A 27,754-nucleotide genomic window follows, 5' to 3' on the forward strand; every position below is an offset into this window, starting at 1 on the left:
AGTTCAGAGAAGGTTCACGAGGATCATTCCAGGTTGACTTATGAGGAAAGGTTGAGTAGGTTGGGCCTCTACTCATTGGAGTTCAGAAGAATGAGAGGTGATCTTATTGAAACGTATAAGATTATGACGGGGCTTGATAAGGTGGATGCAGAGAGGATGCTTCCACTGATGGGGGAGACTGGAACTAGGGGGCATAATCTTAGAATAAGGGGCCGCCCATTTAAAACTGAGATGAGGAGAAATTTCTTCTCTCAGAGGGTTGTGGATCTGTGGAATTCACTGCCTCAGCTGAGACATTGAATAAATTTAAGACAGAAATAGACAGTTTCTTAAACGATAAGGGAATAAGGCGTTATGGGGAGCGGGCAGGGAATTGGAGCTGAGTCCATGATCGGATCAGCCATGATCGTATTAAATGGCGGAGCAGGCTCTAGGGGCCGTATGGCCTACTCCTGCTCCTATTTCTTCTGTTGTATATCATCCCTCCTCACTGCTGTAATAATTTCTTTAATCAGTACCGCGACACTCGCCCCTCCCCCCCGCCCTTTTTACCCACCTCTCTGTCTTGTCTAAAAATCCTGTAACCAGGAATATTGATCTTCCAAACCTGCCCCTCTTTCAGTCATGTTTCTGTAATGGCTATACTCCCAAGTATCTTCTTGTGCTCTTAGCTCATCCGACTTATTCGCTATACTCCTTGCATTTAACTATATTCCATTCAGCACAGGAAGACCTCCTTGCTTATTACTTACTAAGCCTCCTTTCCTCTGTCTTATAGATTCGCTTTCTAGATTCTTGCTATCCAATTTCTGCTTTACTTCCCTATTGAATTTGTTCTCAGGTTCCCATCCCCCTGCCAAGCCAGTTTAAACTCTCCCCAACAGCACGAGCAAAACTCCCCGCGGGGATATTAGTCCCGGCGCTGTTGAGGTGAAACCCGTCCGGTTTGTGCAGGTCCCATCTTCCCCAGAAGCGGTCCCAATGCCGCAAGAATTTAAAGCCGACCCTCCTTCACCAGCTCTCCAGCCATGTGTTCATCCTCTCTATCCTTCTATTCTTGTACTCATTAGCACGTGGCACCGGGAGTAACCCGGAGATTACCACCTTTGAGGTCCTACCCTTTAATTTTCTTCCTAGCTCCCTGAATTCTGCCTGTAGGACCTCATCCCTCTTTCTACATATGTCGTTGGTCCCGATATGGACCACGACCTCTAGCTGTTTACCACTTCCACCTTCCCCTCTGCCTGCACGCTTTTAAGCTGCGGGGTGACCACCTCCTGAAACATGCTGTCCACGTAGCTCTCAGCCTCGCGGATTGACTCCAGCCGCCGCTCAAGCTCCAAAACACGGAGCTCGAATAGTTGAAGCTGGAGACACCTCCTGCACACAGGGTTGTCTAGGCCGTGCGAAGCGTCCAGGACTTCCCACACGCCGCAGGATGTGCACTCCCCGGGACTGAGCTGCCCTGCCATCTCTCTAGTTAGAAACATAGAAATTTAAAGCGCAGAAGGAGGCCATTTCGGCTCATCGTGTCCGCGCCGGCCGACAAAGAGCCACACGGCCCTCGGTCAGCAGCCCTGAAGGTTACATATAAACCTATCAACAATGGCGGAAAGACAAAGAGCACCCAGCCCAACCAGTCCGCCTCACACAACTGCGACACCCCTTACACTGAAACATTCTACACTCCACCCCAACCAGAGCCATGTGATCTCCTGGGAGAGGCAAAAACCAGATAAACACCCAGGCCAATTTAGGCAGAAAAAAAATCTGGGAAAATTCCTCTCCGACCCATCCAGGTGATCGACACTAGTCCAGGAGATCACCCTGGCCGTATTCGATTCCCTGCAGTACTTACCATTATATCTGCGCCGGCCAACAAAAGGTTGTTCAGTCTAATCCCAATTACCAGCTCTAGGTCCATAACTTTGCAGGTTACGGCACTTTAACTGCCCATCCAACCATCTCTTAAAAGTGGTGAGGGTTCCTGCATCCACCACTCTTCCAGGCAGCAAGTTCCCGATCCCCACAACCCTCTGCGTAAAGAAGCCCCCCCTCAAATCCCCTCTAAACCTTCCATCAACCAACTTAAAACTATGCCCCCTCATAATAGACCCCTCCACCAATGCAATGGACCCTCACTGTCCACTATGTCCAGGCCCCTCAATATTTTGTACACCTCAATGAGGTCTCCTCTCAACCTCCTCTGTTCCAATGAGAACAAACCCAGCCTATCCAATCTGTCCTCATAACTAAGATTCTCTAGTTAGACTTATCCAGTTTAAAATCTAATTAAAAAGAAATAAATAAAAGAGAGATACTTACCAACTCACCTCACCGACCTCTGTGGCCTCCCGAACTCCCCCGACCTCTTGGCCTCTCGGACCTCCGAACTCCCGACCTCTCGAACTCACGGACTCTCCCGCTCTCGGACTCTCTCGAACTCACTGTATGACCCCGGTCTGGACGTGGATTGTGTCTGTGATGGATCCGTTGGTCAGGATCACGGCCTGCATGTCGTCGTGGAGCAGGCGGAGGATGGCGACAAACTTTTGGGGACAGCCGAAACGTAGGAGGACGCTCCATAGACCCTCGCAGCTGACTGTGTCAAAGGCCTTTGTAAGGTCAAAGAAGGCCATGTACAAGGGTTGGTGCTGTTCCCTGCATTTCTTTTGCAGTTGTCGCGCGGTGAAGATCATGTCCGTTGTACCCCGTAGTTGGTGGAATCCGCACTATGACTCCGGGAGGAGCTCCTCAGTCACAGGGAGAAGACGGTTGGGGAGGACTCTAGCGATGACTTTCCCAGTGGCTGATAACAGGGAGATTCCTCTGTAGTTGCCGCAGTCGGACTTGTCCCCTTTTTTAAAGATGGTCACGATCACTGCATCTCTGAGATCTCCCGGCATGCTCTCCTCCCTCCAGATGAGAGAGATGAGGTCATGTATTCATGCCAATAGTGCCTCTTCACCATACTTTAGTGCCTCAGCGGGGATTCCATCCGCTCCCGTTGCCTTGTTGTTCTTGAGCTGACGGATGGCCTTTTCTACCTCATGCACTGCTGGGGTTTTGCTGAGATGGTGGCGGGTAGCATAGAAACATAGAAACATAGAAAATAGGTGCAGGAGTAGGCCATTCGGCCCTTCTAGCCTGCACCGCCATTCAATGAGTTCATGGCTGAACATGCTGTGGGATTGAGTCGAGGACACTCGAGTCAAAGGCAGAGTCTCGATTGAGGAGATCTTCGAAGTGCTCCTTCCAGCGGGTCCTGACTGCCTCGGTGTCCTTGATGAGTGTCTCCCCGTTCTTGGCCAGCGGTGGGGTGGGGCCTTGGGAATGTGGGCTGTAGGTGGCCTTGACCACGGTGAAGAATCCTTGCACGTCATGGCTGTTGCCAGGTTCTGAATCTCCTGTGCTTTCTTTAGGTCACGGTTTTTTAGTTGGACCTCGGCCTTAAGCCGTCTGTAAAGCTGCTTTGCTGCTACCGAGTTGGGTTATTGTTTTAGGTTCTGAAATGCCCTGCACTTGCGATTTACGAGCTCTTGGATCTCCTGGTCATTCTCATCAAATCAGTCCTGGTATTTTCTGGTTGAGTGACCGAGTATCTCTTCGCAGGCACTGGTTATAGAGGCCTGGAGGGCAGACCAGGCGCTGTGAGCATTCTGCGTCTCGGGGTCATCAAGGGTCGCCAGGTTAGCAGTGAGGCGCTGGCTGTATAGGGCTCTCTTAACAGGGTCTTTGAGAGCCCCGGCGATGATTTTTTTGCGGCACTGCTTCTGCTGCCATCACCGCTTTGGGGCTATATTGATGTTGATGACGGAACAGATTAGGTGGTGGTCCGTCCAGCAGTCAACAACTCCTGTCATGTCGCGGGTGATGCGCATGTCCTTGCGATCCCTGGCTCGAACGATGACACAGTCGAGCAGGTGCCAGTGTTTGGTGCGAGGGTGTTGCCACGATGCCTTGTACTTGTCCCTCTGACGGAACAAGGTGTTCGTGATGACAAGATCGTGTTCGAGGCATTTTTTCAGGAGCAGGGTACTGCTGGAGTTGGCTTTCCCTACCCCCTCTCTGCCGATCATGCCTCCCCAGAGGGCTGTGTCCTTACCAACCCTGGTGTTGAAGTCACCGAGGAGGATCAGTTTGTTGTCCGTAGGGACGCAGGACAGGAATTGTTCGAGGCTGGAGTAAAAACCCTCTTTGGTCTCATCTGTTGCGTCGAGTGATGGGGCGTACGCACTGCAGACACCTAGGATGTAGGCTGTCCTGTCCAGGAGATTTGTCAACTTTTAGTCCCATTCGTTTCTCTAGCACTTTTTTTCTACTTATATTAATTACATTAAGTTCCTCACCCTCATTAGACCCTTGGTTCCCCACCATTTTAGGTATGATTTTTGTGTCTTCCAATGTGAAGACAGATGCAAAATATTTGTTTAAGTTTCTGCCATTTCCTTATTCCCCATAATAATTTCTCCTGTCTCAGCCTCTAAGGGACATAGAAACATAGAAATTAGGTGCAGGAGCAGGCAATTCGGCCCTTCGAGCCTGCACCACCATTCAATAACATCATGGCTGATCATTCACCTCAGTACCCCTTTCCTGCTTTCTCTCCATACCCCTTGATCCCTTTAGCCGTAAGAGCCATATCTAACGCTCTCTTGAATATATATCCAACGAACTGGCATCAATAACTCTCTGCGGTAGGGAATTCCACAGGCTAATAACTCTGAGTGATGAAGTTTCTCCTCATCTCAGTCCTAAATGGCTTACCCCTTATCCTTAGACTATGTTCCCCTGGTTCTGGACTTCCCCAACATTGGGAACATTCTTCCTGCACCTAACCTGTCCAGTCCCGTCAGAATTTTATATATTTCTATGAGATCCCCTCTCATCCTTCTAGTTGATCCAGTCTCTCATATGTCAGTCCTGCCATCCCGGGAATCAGTCTGGTGAACCTTCGCTGCACTCCCTCAATAGCAAGAACGTCCTTCCTCAGATTAGGAGACCAAAACTGAACACAGTATTCCAGGTGAGGCCTCACTAAGGCCTTGTACAACTGCAGTAAGACCTCCCTGTTCCTATACTCAAATCCTCTCGCTATGAAGGCCAACATACCATTTGCCTTCCTCACCACCTGCTGTACCTGCATGCCAGCTTTCAATGACTGATGTACCATGACACCCAGGTCTCGTTGCACCTCCCCTTTTCCTAATCTTCTGCCATTCAGATAATATTCTGCCTTTGTGTTTTTGCCACCAAAGTGGATAACCTCACATTTATCCACATTATACTGCATCTGCCATGCATTTACCCACTCACCTAACCTGTCCAAGTCACCCTGCAGCCTCTTAGCGTCCACCTCACAGCTCACACCGCCACCCAGCTTAGTGTCATCTGCAAACTTGGAGATATTACACTCAATTCTTTCATCTAAATCATGAATGTAAATTGTAAATAGTTGGGGTCCCAGCACTGAGCCCTGTGGCACCCCACTAATGTTTACTTTTGCTACTCTCTTCCTTTTTTACATACTTGTAGAAGCTCTTACAATCTGTTTTTATATTTCTTGCTAATTTTCTCTGTCTATTTTTTCCCTTTTTACCAATTTTTTGGTCATCCTTTGCTGGTTTCTGAAACTCTCCCAGTCCTCAGGCTTACTGCTATTCTCTGCAACATTACAAGCTTCTTCATTCAATCTAATGCTAACCTTAACTTCTTTAGTTAGCCATACTACACACTTTCCCTGTGTAGTATTTGTTTCTCAATGAAATGTATTTTTGTTGAGAATTATGTAATATTTCTAACCACTGCTTATCTACTGCCATACCTTTTCATCTATTTTTCCAAGCTACCTTAGCAAAACCCCTCTTCATACCTGTGTAATTAGCTTTATTTAGGTCTAAGACTCTAATTTCGGACTTAGGCATATCACTCTCAAACGTGACGTGAAATTCTACTGTATTATGATCATTCTTCCCCAGAGGATCCTTTACTGTGAGATTACTAATTAACCCTGTGCCATTGCACAATGCAAGATTTTAAATAGCCTGTTCCCTGGTTGGTTCCATGACGTATTGTTCCAGGAAACTGTCCCGAATGCATTCCACACACTCGTCCTCTAGGCTACCTGTGCCAATTTGATTTGTCCAGTCTATATGAAGATTAAAGTATCTGAACCTGGACTGTTCAGAATCTTGGCGATCTGTTTGACCCTGGGCTGAGCTTGCAACTCCATATGCTCCATCAAAAAGACTGCCTACTTCCACCTCCGTAGCCTTACCCACCTCCGCCCCGGCCTCAGCTCATTTTATCTTCCGCTGATAAGAACATAGGAAAGGAGGAGGCTATTCAGCCCCTCAAGCCTGTTCCCATGCTCTCAGCTATGCCTTTGTCACCTCCAGGTTATTCCAGTGCTCTTCTAGCTGACATTCCATTCTCTACCCTCTAACCTTCAGCACATCCAAAACTCTGCTGCCCATATCCTAACCTGCATCAAGTCCCATTCTCCCATCACCCTTGCGCTTGCTGACCTACATTGGCTCCTGGTTCCTCAGTGCTCAAATTTTAAATTCGCATCCATGTGTTTAAATTCCACCATGGCCTAACCGTCCCATCTGTGACTTCCTACAGCCCGACAACCCTTCAGAAATTCTACATTGCTGATTCCTACCTCCAGTTCACGCCCATCTCCCTTTGCCCCACCATTGGCGGCTGTTGCCGAGGTCTCTTGCTCTGCAATTCCCTCCCTAAATCTCTCCATCTCCCCCTCCTTTTATCCTCCATAAAACACACTTCTTTGGCCAAGCTTTTGGTCATCATCCAAAGCTTCTTTGACTCTACATGTTGTTCATCCTTACACCCCTGGTTGTTTTTACATTAATTGTGCGACCTAAATAAGGCTAAGTGAGTGGGCAAAATGTTGGAAAGTGTGAGGTCATGCACTTTGGCAGAAAAAAAATCAAAGAGCAAGTTATTATTTAAATGGAGAAAGATTGCAAAGTGCCGCAGTACAGCGGGACCTGGGGGTACTTGTCCATGAAACACAAAAGGATAGTATGCAGGTACAGCAAGTGATCAGGAAGGCCAATGGTATCTTGGCCGTTATTGCAAAGGGGATGGAGCATAAAAGCAGGGATGTCTTGCTACAACTATACAGGGTATTGGTGAGGCCACACCTGGAGTACTGCGTGCAGTTTTGGTTTCCATATTTACAAAAGGATATACTTGCATTGGAGGCAGTTCAGAGAAGGTTCACTCGGTTGATTCCGGGGATGAGGGGGTTGACTTATGAGGAAAGGTTGAGTAGGTTGGGCCTCTATTCATTGGAATTCAGAAGAATGAGAGGTGATCTTATCAAAACGTATAAGATTATGAGGGGGGCTTGACAAGGTGGATGCAGAGAGGATGTTTCCACTGATGGGGGAGACTAGAACTAGAGGGCATGATCTTAGAATAAGGGGCCGCCCATTTAAAACTGAGATGAGGAGGAATTTCTTCTCTCAGGGTTGTAAATCTGTGAAATTCACTGCCTCAGAGAACTGTGGAAACTGGGACATTGAATAAATTTAAGACAGAAATAGACAGTTTCTTAAAGGATAAGGGGATAAGGGGTTATGGGGGCTGGGTAGGGAAGTGGAGCTGAGTCCATGATCAGATCAGCCATGATCCTATTGAATGGCGGAGCAGGCTCAAGGGGCCGTACGGCCTACTCCTGCTCCTATTTCTTATGTTCTTATGTTAAATATAGGTTATTATTACTGATTGTGCAGCTGTGATTTAGTGTGTGTTATGTAAGCAAACTCCAAATATACTGCCTACTAAAAAAGGTTCTCACTGCACAATAGAATGTCCTCCTGCAACAACCTGTAACAAAGAGTTTAACCATTTTCTGCTCCCTCTCCCAGTGGCAGGCAATATCCCTGACGGTGATTGAAAGAGTTCAGATTGCAGCTGCAATCCTCGGCTCTTTGTTCCTCATCGCAAGCATTTCCTGGCTCATCTGGTCAATAATCAGCCCGTCAGCAAAGTGGCAGAGACAGGACCTGCTCTTCCAGATCTGCTATGGAATGTATGGATTCATGGACGTTGTCTGCATCGGTAGGTTCTTATTACTGAGTCTCTGTGTAAATAATGTGAGCCAAACCGGAGAGAAGAAGGTGTTTGGTGTGAAAGTGAGGTGGGCGCTGGACTCTGGGAACAAGAACTGAATCTGCTGGGTGCAAGGAGTAAACATGAAGTGAATTTAGGGGATCTTGATCCCACTCCCTGTGAGCATTGGGCTCTGGAACAAAACTGTCCATAATTGGCAGTCTCACTCACAAAGGACCACAAGGCCACAACTAATGTTCGTCAGGACGAATGCCGCAACAACTTATCACACTGTGTCAGAGGGCATGAGGAATCAATCATAAAGTGGGGACTGAAATCACATGTCAGCCAGACTGGGTATTGTGGTACCTCTCTTCCCTGAAAGGCAACAGTGAACCAGTTAGGGTTTTCCGACAATCCGGGGGACACATGCACACATATTTGGAGCTGTGTGGCATTGTGTCTAATATATACACACTACACATATACAGAGCTGTGTGGCATTGTGTCTAATATATTCACACTACACATATATAGAGCTGTGTGGCATTGTGTCTAATATATACACACTACACATATATAGAGCTGCGTGGCATTGTGGCTAATATATACACACTACACATATACAGAGCTGTGTGGCATTGTGTCTAATATATTCACACTACACATATACAGAGCTGTGTGGCATTGTGTCTAATATATACACATTACACATATACAGAGCTGCGTGGCATTGTGGCTAATATATACACACTACACATATACAGAGCTGTGTGGCATTGTGTCTAATATATACATACTACACATATACAGAGCTGCGTGGCATTGTGTCTAATATATACACACTACACATATACAGAGCTGTGTGGCATTGTGGCTAATATATACACACTACACATATACAGAGCTGCGTGGCATTGTGTCTAATATATACACACTACACATATACAGAGCTGTGTGGCATTGTGTCTAATATATACACACTACACATATATAGAGCTGTAAGGTGCTTATTATAATGCATCCATTATAGTATTACTAAAAAAGACTACATGTACCCACACTTCCTCTTGTCACAATTTGTGGTAAGGCTTCGACGTCAACATTGAAACATCCTGCCTAAATAGCATTTCTCAATATAATGAGTTGTCTGTCATGGTTTGTTAATGAACCAATCGAATCATTCAAAATGCCTTCTGGGAAAAAAAACTATTTTACTTAGTAACTGACATTTATAACATATAATTGGCATTTATAACATACAAAATAATATATATATAAACATAACTGGCATTTATAACATACAAAATAATATATATATAAACATAACTGGCATTTATGACATACAAAATAATATATATATATATATTTTAACGATCAAATTTTCCAATTATTGTATTTTGTATCTTTTAATGCCTTCCTTCAGGAAGTTTTCCTTTTAGATTGGAAAATTACATATATAACTCCATTATTTAAGAAAGATGAGAGAAATAAACAGGAAATTGTAGACCTGTTAGTCTAATATCTGTTGTGGGGAAGTTATTGGTACCTACAATTAAGCACTTTGAGAAATTTGAGCTGATTAGAGGGAGCCAACATGAATTTGTAAAGGGTTGGTCATGTCTAACCTAATTGAATTTTTTTGAGGAAGTAACTGAAGTAGTAGACAGGGGAATGTCTACAAATGTAGATTATATGGACTTCCAGAAGGCATGTGATAAGGTTCCACATAAGATACTATTAGCTAAAATTAAAGCTCATGGAACGAAGGAAATGATTGACCTGGTTAGGTGGTAGAAGACGGTGAGTAGGGATAATGGGTATGTACTTGAATTGGAAGGAAGTGACTCATGTTATCTCACAAGGAGCTGTGCTGGGGCCTCAACTATTCACTATATTTATTAATGACTTAGATAGCGCAAATGAAAGCCAGATATCCAAGTTTACCAATGTCACAAAGATAGGTGGTATAGTAAGTAGTGTAGATGGGAGCATAAAATTGCAAAGGGATATTGATAGATTAAGTGAGTGGGCAAAAATAGCAGATGGATTTCAACGCTGGCAAGTATAAGGCCATCCAATTTGAACCAATGAAGGATAGATACGAGCATTATTAAAATTGTGAAAAGCTAGGAACAGTGGTGGACCAAAGAGATTTAGGGGCCCATGTACACAGATCATTAAAATATAATGGTCAGGTACAAAAATAATCAAAAATGCCAATGGAGTGTTAGCCTTTTTATCTAGAGGGCTAGAATATAAAGGGGAGGAAATGTTGCTACAGCTATACAACATCTAGCATCTGCAGTAAAAAACATAGAATAATAATCATGGGGGATTTCAACTACCCCGATATTAAGAGGTAGGTAAGGGGGATAAGGCAATGGATATTCGACAATGTGTAACCCAATATGTAAAAAGCCCAACAAAGGAGGATTCTCTATTGGCTCTAGTAATGGGAAATGAACCAGAGCAGATAGGAGAAGCAAAAGTAGAGGAACATCTAGGCAATAGTGACCGTAATATAATACACTTTATAATTGAGAAGGACACAAGTATGATGAAAACCAGGGTAATAGATTGGAGAAAAGCTGATTTTGAGGAGCTGAGAATAGAACTTGGGAAAATAAAATGGGCAACAACGATGTAGAACCACAATGGGAAACATTTAAAACGGTGTTCAACAGAGTGCAGGATCGGTAAATTCCGCAAAAAGGAAAGAACAAACTAAACACTAATGAGACTCCATGGATGAATAAAGCCATAAGGGAACAATTGAGGGTGAGGAAAGAGGCATACATTAAGCAGGGGAGTGCAAGATAATGGAGAATATGAAGAGATTAGGAGAGAAGTCAAAAAAAACAATTAGGAAGGCAAAAAGGAATGAAGAAATTACATTATCAAGGATCATAAAACAAAATAGTAAAATATTTTACAGGCACATCAGTAAAAAAGGACGGTTGGGATGGGAATAGGGCCAATTCAGGAATAGACAGGATAATACCATAGGTTCCATTCTTATCAATCTAATCGTAGCCAGAAAATCTCTTGAAATGACTTCTCTTCCCACTCCAGCATCACCCATCACCCTGTGCTCGCTGACCTAATTGGCTCCCGGTTAAGCAATGCCTCGATTTCAAAATTATCATTCTTGGTTACAAATCCCTCCATGGTTTCGCCCTCCCTAGCTCTGTAATCTCTTTCAGCCTCATAATCCCACGAGATGTCTGCGCTCCTCAAATTCTGCCCTCTTGAGCATCCCTGATTATAATCGTTCCACCGTTGGTGGCCGTGCCTTCTGTTGCCTGGGCCCCAAGCTCTGGAACTCCCTCCCTAAACCTCTCCGCCTCTCTACCTCTCTTTCCTCCATTAAGACGCTCCTTAAACACCTATTTAACCAAACTTTTGGTCATCTGCCATAATTTCTTCTTATGTGGCTCGGTGTCAAATTTATCTGTTTTGTCTTATATCACTGCTTTGAAGCGCCATGGGATGTTTTATTACGTTAAAGGTGCTATATAAATAAAAGTTGTAATGATAGAGAGATGGCAGAAATATTAAATAATTATTTTGCTTCAGTATTTATCAGGGAGATAGAACAGGTGGACATGACATTGTATGATGAGATTAGTAATGAGATAACTGCATTTAAAATAAGGGGGGATATATTAAATAAACTAATGAACCTCAAAGAGGTTAAAACCCTGGTCTGGATCGATTGCATCCACACATTTTAAAAGAATCTAAGGAAGAGATTTAATAATTCGTAAGAAAAAGGTGTCATGCCAGAGGACATAAGAACAGAAGAACATAAGAATTAGGAACAGGAGTAGGCCATCTAGCCCCTCGAGCCTGCCCCGCCATTCAATAAGATCATGGCTGATCTGGCCGTGGACTCAGCTCCACTTACCCGCCCGCTCCCCATAACCCTTAATTCCCTTATTGGTTAAAAATCTATCTATCTTTGACTTGAAAACATTCAATGAGCTAGCCTCAACTGCTTCCTTGGGCAGAGAATTCCACAGATTCACAACCCTCTGGGAGAAGAAATTCCTTCTCAACTCGGTTTTAAATTGGCTCCTCCGTATTTTGAGGCTGTGCCCCCTAGTTCTAGTCTCCCCGACCAGTGGAAACAACCTCTCTGCCTCTATCTTGTCTATCCCTTTCATGATTTTAAATGTTTCTATAAGATCACCCCTCATCCTTCTGAACTCTAAGGAGTAAAGACCCAGCCTACTCAATCTATCATCATAAGGTAACCCCCTCATCTCTGGAATCAGCCTAGTGAATCGTCTCTGTACCCCTTCCAAAGCTAGTATATCCTTCCTTAAGTAAGGTGACCAAAACTGCACGCAGTACTCCAGGTGCAGCCTCACCAATACCCTGTACAATTGCAGCAGGACCTCCCTGCTTTTGTACTCCATCCCTCTCGCAATGAAGGCCAACATTCCATTCGCCTTCCTGATTACCTGCTGCACCTGCAAACTAACTTTTTGGGATTCATGCACAAGGACCCCCAGGATCCTCTGCACCACAGCATGTTGTAATTTCTCCCCATTCAAATAATATTCCCTTTTACTGTTTTTTTCCCCAAGGTGGATGACCTCACACTTTCCGACATTGTATTCCATCTGCCAAACCATAGCCCATTCGCTTAACCTATCCCAATCTCCTTGCAGCCTCTCTGTGTCCTCTACACAACCCGCTTTCCCACTAATCTTAGTGTCATCTGCAAATTTTGTTGCACTACACTCTGCCTCCTCCTCTAGGTCATCTATGTATATTGTAAACAGTTGTGGTCCCAGCACCGATCCCTGTGGCACACCACTAACCACTGATTTCCAACCAGAAAAAGACCCATTTATCCCGACTCTCTGCTTTCTGTTCGCCAGCCAATTCTCTATCCATGCTAATACATTTCCTCTGACTCCGTGTACCTTTATCTTCTGCAGTAACCTTTTGTGTGGCACCTTATCGAATGCCTTTTGGAAATCTAAATACACCACATCCATCGGTACACCTCTATCCACCATGCTCGTTATATCCTCAAAGAATTCCAGTAAATTAGTTAAACATGATTGCCCCTTCATGAATCCATGCTGCGTCTGCTTGATTGCACTATTCCTATCCAGATGTCCCGCTATTTCTTCCTTAATGATAGTTTCAAGCATTTTCCCCACTACAGATGTTAAACTAACCGGCCTATAGTTACCTGCCTTTTGCCTGCCCCCTTTTTTAAACAGAGGCGTTACATTAGCTGCTTTCCAATCCGCTGGTACCTGCCCAGAGTCCAGAGAATTTTGGTAGATTATAACGAATGCATCTGCAATAACTTCCGCCATCTCTTTTAATACCCTGGGATGCATTTCATCAGGACCAGGGGACTTGTCTACCTTCAGTCCCATTAGCCTGTCCAGCACTACCCCCCTAGTGATAGTGATTGTCTCAAGGTCCTCCCTTCCCACATTCCTATGACCAGCAATTTTTGGCATGGTTTTTGTGTCTTCCACTGTGAAGCCCGAAGCAAAATAATTGTTTAAGGTCTCAGCCATTTCCACATTTCCCATTATTAAATCCCCCTTTTCATCTTCTAAGGGACCAACATTTACTTTAGTCACTCTTTTCCATTTTATATATCTGTAAAAGCTTTTACTATCTGTTTTTATGTTTTACGCAAGTTTACCTTCGTAATCTATCTTCCCTTTCTTTATTGCTTTTTTAGTCATTCTTTGCTGTTGCTTAAAATCTTCCCAATCCTCTAGTTTCCCACTAACCTTATACGCATTGGTCTTTGATTTGATACTTTCCTTTATTTCCTTGGTTATCCACGGCTGGTTATCTCTTCTCTTGCCGCCCTTCTTTTTCACTGGAATATATTTTTGTTGCGCATTATGAAAGAGCTCCTTAAAAGTCCTCCACTGTTCCTCAATTGTGCCACCGTTTAGTCCTTGTTTCCAGTCTACTTTAGCCAACTCTGCCCTCATCCCACTGTAGTCCCCTTTGTTTAAGCATAGTACACTCATTTCTGACACAACTGCCTCATCCTCAATCTGTATTACAAATTCAACCATATTGTGATCACTCATTCCGAGAGGATCTTTTACGAGGAGATCGTTTATTTTTCCTGTCTCGTTACACAGGACCAGATCCAAAATGGCTTGCTCCCTTGTAGGCTCTGTTACATACTGTTCTAAGAAACAATCCCGTATGCATTCTATGAATTCCTCCTCCAGGCTACCTTATACGCATGCGATTTGATTTGACCAATCGATATGTAGGTTAAAATCCCCCATAACTACTGCCATTCTTTTTTCACATGCCTCCATTATTCCCTTGATTATTGCCCGCCCCACCATGAAGTTATTATTTGGGGGCCTATAAACTACGCCCACCAGTGACTTTTTCCCCTTACTATCTCTAATCTCCACCCACAATGATTCAACATTTTGTTCATTGGAGCCAATATCATCTCTCACAACTGCCCTGATATCATCCCTTATTAACAGAGCTACCCCACCTCCTTTCCCTTCCTGCCTATCTTTCCGAATCGTCAGATACCCCTGTATGTTTAATTCCCAGTCCTGGCCACCTTGCAACCATGTCTCTGTAATGGCCACCAAATCATACCCATTTGTAATGATTTGTGGATTTAAGGACTGATGGATAGCTATACCTATATTTAAGAAGGGGGATAGAATATGTCCAGGGCATTATAGACCAGTCAGCTTAACATCGGTGGTAGGAAAAATAATGGAATCCCTACTGAAGGAGAAAATAAACACCGGGAAACCAAAAATATAATAATGAGTAGTCAGCATGGATTTCAAAAGGGAAAGTCTTGCTTGACCAACCCCATTGACTTTTTTGAAGAGGTAACAGAAAGAGTAGGCAAGGATAATGCAGTAGATGTAATGTATCTAGATTTTCAATAGGCCTTCGATAAGATACCCCATAATAGACTGATGAACAAGGTCAGAGAATGCAGAGTCAGGGGACAAGGAGCAGAATGGATCGCTAGCTGGCTTCAAGACAGAAAGCAGAGAGTGGGGGTAAAGGGCAGCTATTCACAGTGGCAGAAGGTGGGTGGTGGTGTTCCACCAGGATCAGTGCTGGGACCACGGCTGTTACAATTTATATTAACGATTTAGACTTTGGAATCAAAAACACCATTTCTAAGTTTGCGGATGACACCAAATTGGGGGGATAGTCAATACTGAGGAGGACTGCAACAAATTACAGGGGGACATTAATAAACTTGCAGAATGGGCATATAATTGGCAAATGAAGCTCAACACAGATAAATGTGAGGTATTACATTTTGGGAGGAGGAGTAGGGAGGTCACTTATTATTTGGAGGGTGTGAGTCTGGGTGGGGTAGAGGATCAAAGGGATCTCGGAATACAAATACACAAATCACTAAAAGTAGCGACATAGGTTAGCAAGACCATAAAAAAGCAAACCAGGCACTAGGGTTTATTTTTTAGAGGTATAGAATTGAAAAGCAGGGAAGTTATGCTAAACCTGTATTGGACCTTGATTACTTAGGGGCTGAAATTGATCAACTTACTGCCCACCACCACCGACATTCCTCTGCAAAATCCGCCCAGTGTCACTTTCGAGGTGGCCGAGGGCGGGCGGGAGGGGAGAGCCGCCGGGAAGCGCCCGCTGACGTCAGCGGACGGCCGAGTGGCACAACTGAGCTCCCACCCGCCGAGCTCCCAAATTCATGTGGGTGGGAGTCAGCGGCAGAACGGGGGTGGACCACGGGCTGGAGGCTGGTCTGTCCCCGATAGAAAGTCTGAAGGTCCTGATAAACATAGAAACATAGAAAATAGGTGCAGGAGTAGACCATTCAGACCTTCGAGCCTGCACCATCATTCAATAAGATCATGGCTGATCATTCACCTCAGTACCCCTTTCCTGCTTTCTCTCCATACCTCTTGATCCCTTTAGCCGTAAGGGCCACATCTACCTTCCTCTTGAATATATCCAACGAACTGGCATCAACAACTCTCTGCGGTAGAGAATTCCACAGCTTCACAACTCTCTGCGTGAAGAAGTTTCTCCTCATCTCGGTCCTAAATGGCTTACCCCTTATCCTTAGACTGTCCCTTGGTTCTGGACTTCCCCAACATTGGGAACATTCTTCCTGCATCTAACCAGTCCAGTCCCGTCAGAATTTTATGTTTCTATGAGATCGCCTCTCATCCTTCTAAACTCCAATGAATACAGGCCCAGTCAATCCAGTCTCTCCTCATATGTCAGTCCTGCCATACTGGGAATCAGTCTGGTGAACCTTCGCTGCACTCCCTCAATAGCAAGAACGTCCTTCCTCAGAATAGGAGACCAAAACTGAACACAATATTCCAGGTGAGGCCTCACCAAGGTCCTGTACAACTGCAGTAAGACCTCCCTGCTCCTATACTCAAATCCACTAGTTATGAAGTCCAATATACCATTTGCCTTCTTCAACGCCTGCTGTACCTGCATGCCAAACTTCAATGACTGATGTACCATGACACCCAGGTCTCGTTGCACCTCCCCTTTTCCTAATCTGTCATTATTCAAATAATATTCTGCCTTCTTGTTTTTGCCTCCAAAGTGGATAACCTCACATTTATCCATATTATACTGCATCTGCTATGCACTTGTCCACTCACCTAACCTATCCAAGTCACCCTGCAGTCTCTTAGCATCCTCCTCACAGCTCACACTGCCACCCAGCTTAGTGTCATCTGCAAACTTGGAGATATTACATTCAATTCCTTCATCTAAATCATTGATGTATATTATAAATAGCTGGGGTTCCAGCATTGAACCCTGCAGCATCCCACTGGTCACTGCTTGCCATTCTGAAAAGGACCTGTTTATCCCGACTCTCTGCTTCCTGTCTGCCAACCAGTTTTCTATCCACGTCAGTACATCACCCCCAATATCATGTGCTTTAATTTTGCACACCAATCTCTTGTGTGGGATCTTGCCAAAAGACTTTTGAAAGTCCAAATACACCACATCCACTGGTTCTCCCTTGTCCACTCTATTAGTTACATCCTCAAAAAATTCCAGAAGATTTGTCAAGCATGATTTCCCTTTCATAATTCCATGCTGACTTGGACTGATCCTGTCACTGCTTTCCAAATGCGCTGCTATTTCAACTTTAATAATTGATTCCAACATTTTCCCCACTACTGATGTCAGGCTAACTGGTCTATAATTACCCGTTTTCTCTCTCCCTCCTTTTTTAGAAAGTGGCGTTACATTAGCTACCCTCTAGTCCATAGGAACTGATCCAGAGTCGATAGACTGTTGGAAAATGATCACCAATGCATCCACTATTTCTAGGGCCACTTCCTTAAGTACTCTGGGATGCAGACTATCAGGCCCTGGGGATTTATCGGCCTTCAATCCCAGCAATTTCCCTAACACAATTTCTCGACTAATAAAGATTTCCTTCAGTTCCTCCTTCTCACTAGACCCTCGGTCCCCTAGTGTTTCCGGAAGGTGGCAAAAACACGAAGGCAGAATATTATCTGAACGGCGGCAGATTAGGAAAAGGTGCAATGAGACCTGGGTGTCATGGTACATCAGTCATTGAAAGTTGGCATGCAGGTACATCAGGTGGTGAAGAAGGCAAATGGTATGTTGGCCTTCATAGCTAGGAGATTTGGGTATAGGAGCAGGAAGGTCTTACTGCAGTTGTACAGGGCCTTAGTGAGGCCTTACCTGGAATATTGTGTTCAGTTTTGGTCGCCTAATCTGAGGAAGGATGTTCTTGCTATTGAGGGAGTGCAGCGAAGGTTCACCAGACTGATTCCCAGGATGGCAGGACTGACATATGAGGAGAGACTGGATCGACTGGGCCTGTATTCACTGGAGTTTAGAAGGATGAGAGGGGATCTCAATGAGATGTTTTCCACTGGTTAGGGATGGAGGGAGTCTAGAACAAAGGGACAGTACCTTAAAATTAGAGCCAAATCATTCAGGAGAGAAGTTAGGAAAACACATCATTATGCAAAGCGGGTAAAGTGTGGAACTCTCCCACAAAAAGCAGTAGACGTTGAATTAATAATTTAAAATCTGAGATTGATCGGTTATTTTCTAGACAAAGGTACAAAAGGTTATGGAGCCAAAACAGGTTAGGATACAGATCAGCCCATGATCACATTTAATGGCACAACAGGTTGGAGGGACTGAGTGGCCTCGTCCTGTTCTTATGTTCCTTCAAAAATTTACTTCAAGGCCACACCCCGTGTCCAAAATCTGGGCTCCAACTGGAAATGTTTACCCCAGAAAAGTTGTAGAGTTTCTATCCGCATGTCTGCATTCTGAGCATCTGCAATTTGCAGAATTAATCTGTTATGTATGTAAACCTCACCAATGTGTAAGACTTGCCACCAGGGGCCACACCTGTGGGAGACCTAAGGGTCACCTGTGCACCCTGGGCATGCAGATCTAAAAGGTAATCCACCTTGCTGCTTCCTCACTTTGGAGTTACATTAAAGAGACCAAGGTCACAATGGTTTTAGCTTACAACACAGTCTTGTGGAGTTATTCTGAACATAATAATTGGCGACGAGTTACAGATCATGAACTTTCACGCGGTAATGGCTGCCATTGGTATTCTTGAGAGATTTGTTGAAGGTGATGATTGGGAAGCCTCCATTGAGTATCACGACCAGTACTTCATGGCCAACGTACTGGACACGGTCAAGCGCAGGGCGATTCTCCTCACCGTATGTGGGTCTTCGATATATGGCCTCCTCAAAAATCTGCTGGCACCGGTCAAACCAACAGACAAGACTTACACAGAGCTATGCACTCTGGTTCGGGAACACCTCAAGCCGAAGGAGAGCGTCCACTAATGGCCAGGTATAGCTTTTACACGCACCACCGCTCCGAGGGCCAGAACGTGGCGAGCTTTGTCACCGACCTAAAACACCTTGCGGGACAGTGCGAATTTGCCGGATCTTTGGAGGAAATGTTGCGGGACTTTTTCGTGCTTGGAATCGGCCACGAGGTCATTCTTCGCAAACTGCTGTCTGCCGAACCCCTAGATCTGAGCAAGGCCATCGCAATAGCCCAGGTTTACATGTCCATGAACGACAACACGAAACAGATATATTCACAACATCGAAGCTCACCGGCAAGTACTGTGCATAAAATAATGCCTTCAGCAGGCAGAACTGTACATGGCAGGGCCAACACTGCAGAGACCTGGCCTCGGGTGACTCAGAGGCCGCTGTAGGGTGTGAATGCGAATCCATTAACACCATGCTGGCGCTGCGAGGGCAGTCATAGAGCCCATCAATGTCGATTCAAGCACTACGTGTGCAAGGGCTGTGGAATAATGGGGCACCTCTAGCGAATGTGCAAACGACCTCGGACCCACCACGTGGCAGAGTCAGCAGAGGACGACCAATCCAGCGCGGATCACACTGAACGAGCAGGAGAGGCGACTCAACCTGAGGTTGAAGAGGAAGTGTATGGGGTACACACCTTCACCACCAAAAGCCCTCCGATAATGTTAAAAGTTAAACTTAACGGCATTCCAGTCTCCATGGAATTGGACACGGGGGCAAGTCAATCAATCATGAGCCAGAAGGCTTTTGAGAAACTGTGGGGCAACAAGGCACAGAAACCAAAACTGAGCCCGATTCACACAACGCTGTGCACTTACACCAAAGAACTCATACCTGTTATCAGCAGTGCAGCAGTGAAAGTATAAGATGGAATGGTGCATGATTTACCACTATGGATTGTACCAGGCGATAGCCCAACTCTGTTCAGCAGAAGCTGGCTAGGAAAGATACGATGGAACTGGGACGACATCAAAGCGTTGTCTTCGGTGGATGACGCCTCGCGCGTCCAGGTGCTAAACAAATTCCTGCCGTTATTTGAGCCAGGCATCGACAACTTCACAGGCGCCAAGGTGCAGATCCACCTTGTTTCTGGGGCACGACCTGTTCATCACAAGGCCCGAGCACTCCCATATATGATGCGAGAGAAAGTCGAGATTGAGCTGGACAGACTTCAACGAGAGGGAATCATATCGGCAGTCGAGTTCAGTGAGTGGGCCAGTCCAATCGTGCCAGTGCTAAAGAGCGAAGGGACGGTCAGAATCTGTGGGTAACGATCAACCGAGTCTCGTTACAGGACCAGTACTCACTACCTAAGTGGAGGACCAATTTGCAACTCAACGAAAGTCGTTCACCAAGCTAGATCTAACCTCTGCTTACATGACACAGGAGCTGACGTGCATCAACAGGCACAAAGGACTGTTCGTGTACCACAGATGCCCTTTTGGGATTCGCTTGGCTGCAACCATCTTCCAGAGGAACATGGAGTCTGCTGAAATCGGTTCCGAGCACCGTGGTGTTCCAAGACGACATCCTGATCACTGGTTGTGACATCACCGAACACTTGCACAACCTGGAAGAGGTTCTAAAGCGACTGGACAGAGTGGGACTCAGACTGAAACGCTCCAAGTGTGTTTTCCTGGCACCAGAGGTCGAATTTCTGGGGAGAAAAATTGCGGCGGACCCACGGACTCCAAGACGGAGGCCATCAAGAATGCACCCAGACCACAGAATGTGATGGAGCTGCGTTCGTTCCTGGGACTCCTCAACTATTTTGCTAACTTTCTACCGGGGTTGAGCACTTTGCTGGAACCTTTGCATTTATTGCTACGCAAGGATGACGACTGGGTCTGGGGTAAATCTCAAGAGACAGCCTTTAACAAGACCAGAAACCTGCTATGCTCTAACAAGTTCCTTGTATTGTATGACCCGTGTAAACGTTTAGTACTAGCTTGTGATGCATCTTCGTACGGGGTCGGTTGTGTGTTACAGCAAGCCAATGTGTCAGGCAAACTGCAACCGGTTGCATATGCATCTAGAAGTTTATCTAAGGCTGAAAGAGCCTACAGTATGGTTGAGAAAGAAGCTTTAGCATGTGTATACGGGGTTAAGAAAATGCACCAATATCTATTTGGACTCCGGTTCGATCACGAAACCGACCACAAACCGCTTACCTCACTGCTCTCACAAAGGCATCAACACCAATGCTACATCCCGCATCCAAACACGGGCACTAACATTGTCTGCTTATGATGATGTAATCCGCCATAGACCAGGCACTGAGAACTGCGCTGACCCCCTCAGCCGGCTACCATTACCCACCACCGGGGTGGAAATGGTGCAACCCGCAGACTTGCTTCTGGTAATGGATGCTTTTGAGAGCGAGGGGTCACCCGTCACGGCTCGCCAGATCAGGACCTGGATCAGCCAAGACCCTGTGCTATCACTTGTAAAAAGCTGTGTCCTTAATGGGAGCTGGTCGGCGGTTCCCGGGGAAATGCAAGATGAAATTAAGCCGTTCCTGTTGTGTATGGAGAAAGAGTCTGCTGAACACTGTGAGCTCAAAGTAAAGTGTGACCTTAGTCTTTTATTGCAGGTCTCCAGAGTGCCTCTCCAACCTGTGAAGCCTCCTTAAATATCTGTGCTCCCAAGGGATTATGGGATCCCTTGGGACTCCAGGGGATGAGCCCTCTGGTGGCTGTACAGAGTAAATACAAGTATACATATATAACAACACTCGCCCCCCAAGTCAATAGTGTAACTATTTACAATGTGAGTCGATCTGGGGCCTTGATCATCTCGGTGTGAAAGCTGGTGTTGTTGAATCATTTGTTGGGCCCTCGGTGGGCTGCTGTGGATGATGGGTTCTGCTTCGTGGTTAAACGTGGTGCCGGTTGCCACTGGTGTGTATGTTGGGGGATCAAAAAAGGTAGGGTCCAAGGTGGGTTGCTCAGGATCCAGGGGTATTCAACATTCAGGAAAGATAGATAGAAAGGAAAAGGAGGTGGGGTAACGTTGCTGGTTAAAGAGGAAATTAACGCAATAGTAAGGAAGGACATTAGCTTGGATGATGTGGAATCGGTATGGGTGGAGCTGCGGAATACCAAAGGGCAGAAAACGCTAGTGGGAATTGTGTACAGACCACCAGACAGTAGTAGTGAGGTTGGGGATAGCATCAAACAAGAAATTAGGGATGCGTGCAATAAAGGTACAGCAGTTATCATGGGCGACTTTAATCTACATATAGATTGGGCTAACCAAGCTGGTAGCAACATTATGGAGGAGGATTTCCTGGAGTGTATTAGGGATGGCTTTCTAGACCAATATGTCGAGGAACCAACTAGAGAGCTGGCCAACCTAGACTGGGTATTGTGTAATGAGAGAGCACTGATTAGCAATCTTGTTGTGCGAGGCCCCCTCGGGAAGAGTGACCATAATATGGTAGAACTCTTTATTAAGATGGAGAGTGACAGTGTTAATTCAGAGACTAGGGTCCTGAACTTAAGGAAAGGTAACTTCAATGGTATGAGACGTGAATTGGCTAGAATAGACTGGCAAATGTTACTTAAAGGGTTGACAGTGGATAGGTAATGGCAAACATTTATAGATTACATGGATGAACTTCAACAATTGTATATCCTTGTCTGGAGTAAACATAAAACGGGGAAGGTAGCTCAACCATGGCTAACAAGGGAAATTAGGGACAGTGTTAAATCCAAGGAAGAGGCATATAAATTGGCCAGAAAAAGCAGCAAACCTGAGGACTGGGAGAAATTTATAATTCAGCAGAATGGCCTGCTCCTGCACCTAATTTCTATGTTTCTATGTTTCGCCCCTCAGCCTCCTCTGTTCCAGAGAAAACAGACCCAGCATCTCCAATCTTTCCTCATAGCCAAAATTCTCCAGTCCAGGCAACATTCTTGTAAATCTCCTCTGTACCCTCTCCAGTGCAATCACATCTTTCCTGTAATGTGGTGACCAGAACTGCACGCAGTACTCCAGCTGTGGCCTAACCCGTGTTTTATACAGTTCAAGCATAACCCATTGCTCTTGTATTCTATGCCTCGACTAATAAAGGCAAGTATTCCGTATGCCTTTTTAACCACCTTATCTACCTGGCCTGCTACCTTCAGGGATCTATGGACCTGCACTCCAAGTTCCCCTTTGTTCCTCTACACTTCTCAGTGTCCTACCATTTAATGTGTATTCCCTTGCCTTGTTAGCCCTCCAAAAAATGCATTACCTCACACTTATCCGGATTGAATTCCATTTGCCACTGATCTGCCCACCTGACCAGTACATCGATATCTTCCTGCAGTCCGCAGCTTTCTTCTTCGTTATCAGCCACACGGCCTATTTTAGTGTCATCTGCAAACTTCTTAATCATATCCCCAACAGTCAAGTCCAAGTCATTGATATACACCACAAAAAGCAAGGGACCCAGCACTGAGCCCTGTGGAACCCCCACTGGATACAAAAACACCCATCAACCATTCCCCTTTGTTTCTTGCCTCTGAGCCAATTTTGGATCCAACTTGCCGCTTTGCCCTGGATCCCATTCGGCCCGATCCCAACACCGCAGGAGGGAGCAGATGGTAAAAAGCTTCACCCAGCCCACAGGGTCTTGGCCCAGTCAGTTTCCTGGATATCCCTGAGCAGCAGTGCATCAAGTCCGTGCTTCACTAGTTAGACTGTCGCTGATCGACAGTGGTGTTACATTAGCTCCCCTCCAGTCCATAGGAACTGATCCAGAGTATTGGTGAGGCCACACCTGGAGTACTGCGTGCAGTTTTGGTTTCCATATTTACGAAAGGATATTCTTGCTTCGGAGAAGGTTCACTCGGTTGATTCCGGAGATGAGGGGATTGACTTATGAGGAAAGGTTGAGTAGGTTGGGCCTCTACTCATTGGAATTCAGAAGAATGAGAGGCGATCTTATCGAAGCGTATAAGATTATGAGGGGGCTTGACAAGGTGGATGCAGAGAGGATGTTTCCACTGAGAGGGGAGACTAGAACTAGGGGGCACGATCTTAGAATTAAGGGCCGCCCATTTAAAACTGAGATTTCTTCTTTCAGAGGGTTGTAAATCTGTGGAATTCGCTGCCCCAGAGAGCTGTGGAAGCTGCAACATTGAATACATTTAAGACAGAAATAGACAGTTTCTTAAATGATAAGAGGATAAGGGGTTATGGGGAGCGGGCAGGGAAGTGGAGCTGAGTCCATGATCAGATCAGCCATGATCATATTAAATGGCGGAGCAGGCTCAAGGGGCTGAATGGCCTACTCCTGCTCCGATTTCTTATGTTCTTATTGTTATATATGCAGACTATAGATATACTCTCTGTGTAGTCACTGTATAGTTGCATAAGATGGAGACTTGTTACCTGATGTACTATCAATAAGGTTTACACTGTGTGCATACTATGCTGGCACCACTAGAGAGTGCAACTGGTGGAGACCGGGGTTTCCTGCCCCTGTGGCAGAGGCTGTCCACCAGAGGGCACTGTGGTGGGAGACCTGAGGGTCACCTGCATAGGTGTGCGGGGCCCAGTATAAAAGGCTGCCCACCATGCATGTGCCTCCCTCTGGAGTTACGAATAAAGGACCAAGGTCACTACAGTTTGAGTACAACACATTGCCTCGTGGAGTCATTCATAAGTACATTACAGACATAATACTTATGTTCTTATAAGCTCCAATGGGGAGCCAGCACAAGCCTAGACACAGGAAGCCAATATGTCTCATTTTGTGTTAAAATTTCAGTGATTTTATCGTCACAAGTAACTAGAATTGTGCTGTGCTCCTGCAGTAACAGTGACCAGACCTTTGATTATGCTTTGCATTCTGCCTTTCCAGGACTGATTATCCATGAGGGACCGTCTGTTTATCGAATCTTTAAACGTTGGCAAGCTGTTAACCAGCAGTGGAAAGTACTGAACTATGAAAAATCCAAGGACACGGAGGATCAGAAGGGCGTCACGAACCGTAACAGGAACTCACGGGCCGATCGCTCGTCTACCACACACAACAGTTCCAGGGGCAACCGGCCAATAGGGACCATGTCCAATCACCACTGTGCATACACCATTCTACACATTCTCAGCCACCTGAGGCCTAATGAACAGAGGCATCAAACGAGCACAAGCAGAGAACTGGTCATGAGGGTGACGACAGTCTGATGACAAGAGCTGCCTTAAGGACATCTTGGCAAGGCATCGTTAAAACATGGGAATGACCACGGGAGGAAGAACGAAGAGGTTAAGATTGGGAGACGGATGGTAGAAGGACAGTACCTGGCACCGTGAATCTACCAGGACTGCCTGTGGAGATAGGCCGCGATCGAGGCCACACAGGACAATGGAAATGAGTCCAGTTCACAAATTACAGTCACTGTATAATCTGAACTGCCTGTGAAACGAGATAAAAATGGCCACAACTGTTACAAACAATTCTCTCAACACAATCTCATTCTTTTAACTCCAGTTCTGAGCCAAATCGCTAGAGAGTCAAACAATGGCTGATTACAAAGCCTAGATAACCTCACGCTGATCCAGGCTTGATATTCTCATTGTACACTTAGTCTTGTCCATTACGATATTCCCATTGTCTCTCCCTGGCATCTATCTGTATGAGGTTGAACCAGAGTGTTCGCAACCTTGGTGTCATATTTGACTGCAGGATGAGCTTATCTGCTCCATCACCAAGACCACCAACTTACACCGATGCAATATCGTCCGTCTCCGCTCCTGCCTCAGCACGTCTGCTGCCGAAACCCTTGTCCGTGCCCTTGTTACCTCGAGACTTGACTAATTTAACAACACTCTCCTGGCCGGCCTCCCATCTTCCAACCTCCATAAACTTGAGCTCATCCAAAACTCGGCTGCCGTGTCCTAACTCACACCAACTCCCGTTCACCCATCACCCGCTGTGCTCGCTGCCCCTTTCCTAACTCACACCAAGTCCCGCTCATCCATCACCCCCTGTGCCCTATGACCTAACTCACACCAAGTCCCATTCACCCATCACCCCCTGTGCTCGCTGCCACATGTCCTAACTTGCACCGAGTCCCGTTCACCCATCACCCCCTGTGCTCGCTGTCCCGTGTCCTACCCACACCGAGTCCCGTTCACTCATCACTCCCTGTGCTCGCTGCCCCGTGTTCTAACTCGCACCAAGTCCCACTCACCCATCACCCCCTGTGCCCCGTGACCTAACTCACACCAAGTCCCGTTCACCCATCACCCCCTGTGCTCACTGCCCCATGTCCTAACTCTCACTGAGTCCCGTTCATCCATCACCTCCTGTGCCCGCTGCCCGTGTCCTAACTCGCACCGAGTCCTGCTCACCCATCACCCCCTGTGCTCATTGCCCCATGTCCTAACTCTCACTGAGTCCCGCTCAACCATCACCCCCTGTGCTCACTGCCCCGTGTCCTAACTCGCACCGAGTCCCGCTCACCCATCACCCCCTGTGCTCACTGCCCCGTGTCCTAACTGACACCGAGTCCCGCTCACCCATCACCCCCTGTGCTCACTGCCCCGTGTCCTAACTCGCACCAAGTCCCGCTCACCCATCACTCCTGTGCTCTCTGCCCGTGTCCTAACTCGCACCAAGTCCCGCTCACCCATCACTCCTGTGCTCGCTGTCCCGTGTTCTAACTTGCACCAAGTCCCGCTCACCCATCACCCACTGTGCTCACTGCCCCGTGTCCTAACTCGCACCGAGTCCCGCTCACCCATCACCCCCTTTGCTCACTGCCCCGTGTCCTAACTCGCACCCAGTCCCGCTCACCCATCACCCCCTTTGCTCACTGCCCCGTGTCCTAACTTGCACCAAGTCCCACTCACCCATCACCCACTGTGCTCGCTGACCTAGCAACACCTCAATTAAAAACATTTTCATTCTTGTTTTCAAATCCTTCCATGGCCTCACCACCTCCCTATTTCTGTAGTCTCCTTCAACTCTACAAGCCATCGAGATATCTGCGCTTCTCAAATTCTGGCCTCCTGCGCATCACCGATTTTAATCACTCCACCCTTAGCAGACGTGCATTCAGCGGCCTAAGCTCTGGAGTTTCCTCCTTAAACCTCTCCACCTCTCTCCTCCTTTAACAACAATCTAATAACATTCCATCGTACAGATAGTCTTATCCATTATGAATTTCCCATTGTGCAGATAGTGGGGTAGAAGTGCAAAGGGATCTGGGGAGTACAAATTCAAAAATCACTAAAAGTAGCAAAGCAGGTTAATAAGACCACAAAAAAACGCTAAAGAAGCACTCCGGTTTATTTCTGGACTGATAGAATTGAAAAGTCAATAAGTTATGTTAAACTTCTATTGAACCTTGGTTAGACCATACTTGGAGTACTGTGTAACAGTTCTGGTCTCCAAATTATAAAAAGAACATAGAGGCACTGGAACATAAGAACATAAGAAATCGGAGCAGGAGTCGGCCACCTGCCCCCTCGAGCCTGCTCCGCCATTTAATAAGATCATGGCTGATCTGATCCACTTCCCTGCCCGCTCCCTATAACCCTTCACTCCCTTATCACTTAAAAATCGTCTATCTCCGCTTTAAGTATATTCAACGACCCAGAGTGCTGGGCAGAGAATTCCACAGATTTACAACCCTCTGAGAGAAGAAATTCCTCCTCATCTCAGTTTTAAATGGGCGGCCCCTTATTCTGAGACTATGTCCCCTAGTTTTAGTTTCCCCTATGAGTGGAAATATCCTCTCTGCATCCACCTTGTCGAGCTCCCTCATTAGCTTATATGTTTCGATAAGATCACCTCTGATTCTTCTGAACTCCAA

At 46.0% G+C, this 27,754-nt stretch overlaps 1 protein-coding gene across 1 annotated transcript in view; it reads left to right on the forward strand.

Moving 5' to 3' along the window:
* Positions 1–25,291, forward strand: part of LOC139256735 (E3 ubiquitin-protein ligase MARCHF4-like) — a 63,109-nt gene extending 37,818 nt beyond the window's left edge. The window contains exons 3-4 of the mRNA XM_070874286.1: positions 7,902–8,094; positions 24,799–25,291. Coding sequence (XP_070730387.1) covers positions 7,902–8,094; positions 24,799–25,121 — 516 coding nt within the window. The 3' untranslated portion in view covers positions 25,122–25,291. The remainder of the gene's footprint in view (positions 1–7,901; positions 8,095–24,798) is intronic.
* The last annotated feature ends 2,463 nt before the right edge of the window (positions 25,292–27,754 follow it).

This window comes from Pristiophorus japonicus, chromosome 3 (genome assembly GCF_044704955.1).
Source record: "Pristiophorus japonicus isolate sPriJap1 chromosome 3, sPriJap1.hap1, whole genome shotgun sequence".
Taxonomy (NCBI): Eukaryota; Metazoa; Chordata; class Chondrichthyes; family Pristiophoridae; genus Pristiophorus; species Pristiophorus japonicus.